The sequence below is a fragment of the Falco naumanni genome, chromosome 17 (assembly GCF_017639655.2).
Source record: "Falco naumanni isolate bFalNau1 chromosome 17, bFalNau1.pat, whole genome shotgun sequence".
NCBI lineage: Eukaryota > Metazoa > Chordata > Aves > Falconiformes > Falconidae > Falco > Falco naumanni.
Window position 1 is genome coordinate 1,012,305 of NC_054070.1, and position 7,270 is coordinate 1,019,574.

Genomic DNA, 7,270 nt, shown 5'->3' on the forward strand with positions numbered 1-7,270 from the left:
GCCAAGGGCAGTATGGACTGCCTATACTGCCTATATAGGCACCTATATAGGGGCTGGGGACCCCGGAGTTATTCCTATATGGGGGCTGGACTCCCAGGGTTACATATACCCCAACACAGGGGGGACAGCCAGGGCTATATATGCACCCCATACCCAGCGGGGGACCCAGGGCTTATACATACCCTATACAGAACTGGACATCCAAGTGCTCTATACCCTTCTATAGAGTTGGACAGCAGGGGTTACCCCTATAGAGAGCAGGATGCCCAGGGGTTATATATAGCCCCTATACATCAGCAGGTATTCAGTGTTTAATTACTCCCTGTACAGAGCTGGATACCCAGGGTTATATACAGCCCCTATATAGAGCTGGGCACCCAGGCGTGTTATATTCCCCTATACGGTGTTAATATACACTGTTAAATACAGACATTTAGGTGTTAATATACATCCCCTACAGAGAGCTGGCCATCCAGGGCTTCTACACCCGCTTTGGACATAGGGTGTTATCTATAGGAGGGCAGGACACCAGGAGTTACCCTGTGCAGAGCAGAACACCTGGGGGGGCGCGGGGGGGGGCACGGTTATATATAGCCCCTGTACAGAGCTGGGCCCCTGGGACTTATACGTATATATCCATATAGAGCGCTGGACACCCAGGTATCACATATACCCTTATATACGGAGCAGGACATCCAGGGGTCGTACTCCCAAGAGAGAGCCAGACACTGGGGGGTATATGCACCCCCATATAGAGCTGGTACCCAGGACTTTTATACGCCCCCCTACAGACGCGGACACCCCCGAGTTACACGTAGAGCCCCCCTATACAGAGCGGGACACCCAGGGTTACGCAGACCCCTATACACTGCCAGGCAGCAGCAGTTAATGCCCCCTACCCAGGGTCACGCAGACCCCCTATAGCATCCATACCCCCCGACACCCCGTCCCCGGGCTGGCGGCCGGCGCGAGGTCCCGAGGGACAGGCGGGACCCCCGGGGGACAGGCGGGACCCCCGAAGTGGCTACTGCTTGTCGATGGCACCCTGCTCAGCCGCGCTGTCACGGGGTGCCACCGGCGCGTGCCACGACGTCTCCTTCAGCACGAACCAGCAGTTCCCGGCCCACAGCAGGAAGTTGATGAAGCCGAAGAGCTGGGGGGGAGAGGGGAGAGAGACCCCCGGTGGGGGGCACCCATGGGTGAGCCCCAGTCCCGGGCACCCCATGCTCCTTGTGCATCCCATGTGCCCCATGCAACCATCATGCCCGATGTGCCCCGTGCACTCTACGCAGCCCATACACCCATGGCAGGGGGTGCATCACCACTGCCCACCCTGGCGTGGGGGTCCCCGATGGCTGGGGGGGTCTCATGGGGGCGCAGGTTGGGTGCCACATCCCATGGCACCAACACGGAATCCGCACCGTGGCCACGGAGCCCTCTCCTGGCTGAGCTCAGGAGTCCAGCACGTGTGTGCACACACAAGGGCTTGCGGCATGAGTGTACACGTGTGTGAGTGTGCATCCCTGTGCGAGTGTGCATCCGTGTGCGAGTGTGCATCCGTGTGTGAGTGTGCATCCGTGTGTGAGTGCATCCCTGTGAGTGTGCATCTGTGTGAGTGTGCATCCCTGTGCGAGTGTGCATCCGTGTGCGAGTGTGCATCCGTGTGTGAGTGTGCATCCGTGTGTGAGTGCATCCCTGTGAGTGTGCATCTGTGTGAGTGTGCATCCCTGTGCGAGTGTGCATCCGTGTGTGAGTGTGCATCCCTGTGCGAGTGTGCATCCGTGTGTGAGTGTGCATCCGTGTGTGAGTGCATCCCTGTGAGTGTGCATCTGTGTGAGTGTGCATCTGTATGAGTGTGCATCCCTGTGTGAGTGTGCATCCGTGAGTGTGCATCCCTGTGCGAGTGTGCATCCCTGTGCGAGTGTGCATCTGTGTGAGTGTGCATCCCTGTGCAAGTGTGCATCCCTGTGTGAGTGTGCATCCATGAGTGTGCATCCCTGTGCGAGTGTGCATCTGTGTGAGTGTGCATCCCTGTGCGAGTGTGCATCCATGTGTGAGTGTGCATCTGTGTGCGAGTGTGCATCCATGAGTGTGCATCTCTGTGTGTGTGCATCTGTGTGTGAGTGTGCATCCGTGTGTGAGTGTGCATCCTTGTGTGAGTGTGCATCTGTGAGTGTGCATTCGTGTGAGTGTGCATCCCTGTGCGAGTGTGCATCCCTGTGCGAGTGTGCACCCGTGAGTATGCATCCCTGTGCGAGTGTGCATCCATGAGTGTGCATTCCTGTGCGAGTGTGCATTCCTGTGCAAGTGTGCATTCCTGTGCATAGGCTTGGCAAGCCTGTGCAGGCATCAGCACACACATGTGTGCATGTGTGCACACACGTGTGCCCCCGCCAGGGTTGGGGGCTGCCTGGCTCTGCTTGAAGCACCATAAATCCCTCCCCCAAGCAAATCAATATACGTGCCCACGTGTGCACGGCTGTATAGGTGCCCGCGTGTGCCTGCGTGTGCCCCCGTGCCCACGTGCAGGGCGCCCGGCTCTCACCACGGAGATGTTGGCCAGCCCCATGGCCGGCGTGGCGCCGGCGTTGCAGACCACCTCCTGGCCCTGGCAGACCCCCATGGCGGCGATGAGGCTGGCGGGCCGCGTGGCCGCCTTCACGTCGGTCAGCCCCTTGCCCCACGCCGCCGCTGCCACCAGCCAGAAGAAGGCGAAGCAGACGGTGACGCAGAAATCCTGCCGGGATGGATGGGGACATGGGGACGGTGGGCTCAGCCCCAGGACGGAGCGGTGCAGGATTTGCCCCCCCCCCGGCCCAGGGATGCAGCTGCCTTACCGCAAAGGGGAGCTTCTTATTTTCGCTGTAAAGGGAATGAAAGCGCAGGTAAAGCACCAGAGCGGCCATGGCGTAGAGGAAGCAGAAGACCCCCAGGGTCACGAAAAATTCAGCAGGAGCAGAGAAATCGCCGATGAGGTGCAGGGTGCGGGTTTCTGACTCCTCCTCGCAGTCCGGCATCTCAAAGGGGATCTGGTATAACCTGGGATGGCGGGATTGGGGGAGTGGAGGGGACATGGGGGTTGGCGGGTGGCCAGGAGCAGAGGGGACAAGGGGGATGGCGGGTGGCTGAGAGTGGAGGGGACAAGGGGGATGGCGGGTGGCCAGGAACAGAGGGGACAAGGGGGATGGCGAGTGGCCGAGAGTGGAGGGGACAAGGGGGATGGTGGGTGGCTGAGAGTGGAGGGGACAAGGGGGATGGCGGGTGGCCGAGAGTGGAGGGGACAAGGGGGATGGCGGGTGGCCGAGAGTGGAGGGGACAAGGGGGATGGTGGGTGGCTGAGAGTGGAGGGGACAAGGGGGATGGCGGGTGGCCGAGAGTGGAGGGGACAAGGGGGATGGTGGGTGGCCGGGAGTGGAGGGGACAAGGGGGATGGTGGGTGGCCGGGAGCAGAGGGGACAAGGGGGATGGTGGGTGGCTGGGAGTGGAGGGGACAAGGGGGATAGTGGGTGGCCGGGAGCAGAGGGGACAAGGGGGATGGTGGGTGGCTGGGAGTGGAGGGGACAAGGGGGATGGTGGGTGGCCGGGAGCAGAGGGGACAATGGGGACAAGAGGAGGTGGCTCCGCCAGCCTGAAATAACCACGCTGGGGTGGTGCCCCAGGGATGGAGGGCATGGACCCGCTGCCGGGGCAGAACTGGACCCTTTGCCATGGTCCCGTGCCCCAGCACGGGGCTGGTGGCCAGAGGAAGGGGCTAAAACTGTGGTTCGCAGGTGGCCCAGCTCCATCGTCACCATCCCTGATTAACGAGGATCCCTTATTAACAGGGATCCCCCCAGGTGGCGTCAGCACTGGAGCTGGGGTTGGCACCCCCCTCTGGGGCTGGCACCCCCTTGCCCACAGGCACCATGGCCACGGTCCCATGGGGGTCCCGAGAGGGTTTAACCCCAACGCAGCACCCCACATCCCCCCCCCCTTGCTGTAGAGCCACGCCAGGTGCCGGGATGAGTTCTGGGGGGGGGTCCAGGTTCGGTGCCCCCTCACCTGAAGGGGTACCCAAACTGGACGAAAATGGCGCTTATCTCTTTGGTTTCGCTGCTGCATCTCACCGTCACCCCGGTCTCGCCGCTGAAGGAGCCGCAGGCCCCGAAAGCAAAGATGGCGAAGAGCTACGGGAGAGGAGCAGCGGGTCAGGGGGGAGGGGGCTCAAGACCCTGGGTACCCCCCCACCCTAGGGTGGGATGCACCCAACCGGGGGTTTGCACCCCGCGGCGCTGAGTCACGGAGGCCGCGGCGGTGCAGGGCGAGCTGCCACCCCACAGCTGTCACCCTCGTGCGCCAGCACCGGGGCGGCCACCGGCACCGGGATTTGCGGCCGGGGGTGAAATAAGGGAGAGGCGGGGGGTGATGCTGGGGGGGGGCGGGGGGGGCAGCAAGGCCAACCCCCACCTGAATTCTAGGCAGGGTGCTGAGTGCCGGAGCAGGTTCCCAGCAAACCAGGAGCATCAGCACAGTGGGGCCCCCGAGGTCCCCCTGTCCCCATCGGTCCCTCTATCCCCATTGGTCCCCCTGTCCCCATCGGACTCCTGTTCCCATCAGTCCCCCTGTCCTCATTGGTCCCTCTATCCCCATCAGTCCCCCTGTCCCCGTCGGTCCTTCTGTCCCCATTGGTCCCCCTGTCCCCATCAGACCCCTGTCCCCATCAGTCCCTCTATCACCATCGGTCCCTCTATCCTCATCGGTCCCCCTGTCCCCATCGGTCCCTCTGTCCCCATCAGACCCCTGTTCCCATCAGTCCCACTGTCCTCATTGCTCCCTGTATCCCTATCAGCCCCCCTGTCCCCATCAGTCCCCCTGTCCCCATCAGTCCCTCTATCCCCATCGGTCCCCCTGTCCCTATCGGTCCCTCTGTCCCCATCAGACCCCTGTTCCCATCAGTCCCCCTGTCCCCATCAGTCCCCCTGTCCCCATCAGTCCCTCTATCCCCATCGGTCCCCCTGTCCCCATCGGTCCCCCTGTCCCCATCAGACCCCTGTTCCCATCAGTCCCCCTGTCCCCATCAGTCCCTCTATCCCCATCAGTCCCCCTGTCCCCATCGGTCCCTCTGTCCCCATCGGTCCCCCTGTCCCCATCGGTCCCCCTGCCCGGGGAGCTGCTGCTGCTGTTTCTCATCCCTCGCACCGAGCAGCTCTCATCTCCAGTGGAGGGTGCCGGGAAAACGCTGATCCCAAACAGTTTTCTGGCAGCTCATCCCGGCTTCGCTCACGGCTTCCCGGGGCCAGCCGGGTGAAGCCGAGAAGCCGAGCGGCCAGGCCTGATGCCGTGGGGATGGGCAGGCCCACGGGTAGCACCAAGGGTGGAAGCAGGAGCATTGGCGGCTGCCCCAGGGATTTTCCTCCCTTACAGTGTCCCTGCCAGGGCCTGATCCTGCTCGGTGGCCCCACTGGCAGGGGGTGCCCAGTGCCTCCCCGGGTGGGATTACCAAAGCAGAGAGCTGTGGGACTGGGGGAAAAGCCCCCTCAACCCAGCTCCTCCGGGCGGGAGATGCTCAAATGGGTCCAGCTTCATGCCCCTGGGCTGAGCGCCCCCCCCGTGCCTCCGTTTCTCCAGTGCTGGCACCTGGGTGCGGGGCTGGCTGGGACCCCCCCGGCCACCACGCTGCAGAAATGCCGCCCTGAAATACAATCCTGGAGCCATTCATGGCACGGCCAGGATGGCGGCGGGGCCGCAGGCGCTTGGCTGCCCCCAGCCCTGGGTCCCCCCTCCTGGGGCCCACCGACCCCCCATCCCCCTCCCCATCCACTTGCCCCACCCCCCCTGAGCCTGTGGGAATGATGGGGACCCAGCACCCCAATGTCATCGTCTCCTCTGGCATGGCCAGGCAAAGCCACCTGCTCAAGGTCACTGGGGGGGGCCGTGTGGCCCGAACCCAGGCGTCCGGGCGGTCCCGCACCCCACGTCCCCCGGAGCCCCCCCAAGATGGGGTCCCCATGCCCAGGGCTGACAGTGGGGGGGGGGAGGGGGGGATCTGTGGAGGGGCAGGGGGGGGCTCCAGGGTCTCCTGGGGATTTAGGAAAGCAATGGGGCACCCTAAATCTGGGGGTGGGGGGAAAGTGCTGGACAGGGGTCCCACGGGACCGGCCCCCAAGGGTGCTGGGGAAGAAGCTGTGCCCCGGGGGGGTCCCGGTGCCGGGATCTGGCCCGGGATGGGGGGGGCACCGCGCGGGGACTCACCCATTCCAGCACCTTGATGAAGCCCAGGGGCTCCTGGAGGCGGCCCCAGCGCACCCCGGCCAGGACACGGTCCTGCGGGGAGAGAGCAGCGGGAGCCGGGGCACCGGGATGGCATCGGGGGCTGCTCCGGGGAACCGGGGGGCTGCACCGGGGAACCGGGGGGCATGCACCGGGGAACCGGGGGGCATGCACCGGCGGCTGCCACGGGGGGAGCGGGGAGGATGCACCGGCCACGGCGGCAGAGCAGTGGAGCGCTGCACCGGGACACCGGGGGCTGCACCGGGCGGCTGCAGCGGGGGGCTGCACCGGGACACTGAGGGCTGCACCGGCGGTAGGACAGGGACACTGAGGGGTGCACCGGGGGCTGCACCGGGACACTGAGGGGTGCACCGGGGGTCGTATGGGGGGACCGGGGGCTGCCCCTAGGGTTGCCCCGGGGAACTGTGCCGGGCCACCGCGGTGCCGCACCGGGAGGCTGCCCCGGGCACCGGAGAGGGGTGTCGCACCGGAACCCTACCTGGAGCCGGGGCGCTTTGTCGCCGGCCGCGGGGGCGCCGGGCTCCGACATGGCCGGGCCGGGGGCGGTCGGTGGTGCCTCCGCCGCCCGCTGGGACCGCTCCGCTGTCGGAGCCGCCACCGGGAACCCCACCGCCCCCGGGGCGGGCAGCACCGCCCCGCCCCCGACAGGGCCCCCGGTCCGCCCCCGGCCACCCCCGGGACAGCCCCCCGCCCCGGTCCGCCCCCGGACCCTCCGCCCAGCGTGGAGCCGGCCCGCAGCGGGAGGGGCAGCCCTCCCCGGGGGTGTGTGTCCGTCCGTCCGTCCATCGGGCTGTCCGACCCCCACTCAGTTCTCCCGGTTCTCCCCTCAGCCCTGCAACGGGACGGGAGCCCGTAACTGGGCCGGTAACGGGACTGTCGGCACCGCACCGGGAGTTGGGTGCCCGGGTGCCGCCACGGCGCCGGAGGGCCCTGGGGCATGGCGATGCCTCTGGCCGGGCACCCCCTCCCCGGGCACCCCGGGCCGGTACCCCCGCCCGGT

General features: G+C 65.6%; 1 protein-coding gene across 1 annotated transcript; it reads right to left on the reverse strand.

The window, feature by feature from the left end:
- Positions 1 to 325: 325 nt before the first annotated feature.
- SYPL2 (synaptophysin like 2) lies at positions 326 to 6,888 on the reverse strand. Its single transcript, XM_040616574.1, has 6 exons — positions 6,749 to 6,888; positions 6,232 to 6,303; positions 4,042 to 4,166; positions 2,838 to 3,039; positions 2,546 to 2,737; positions 326 to 1,153 (listed from the first exon to the last, which is right to left on the reverse strand). Exons 1-6 carry the CDS (start codon positions 6,797 to 6,799, stop codon positions 1,025 to 1,027), a joined length of 771 nt encoding a protein of 256 aa, XP_040472508.1. The 5' UTR covers positions 6,800 to 6,888; the 3' UTR covers positions 326 to 1,024.
- Positions 6,889 to 7,270: the final 382 nt, after the last annotated feature.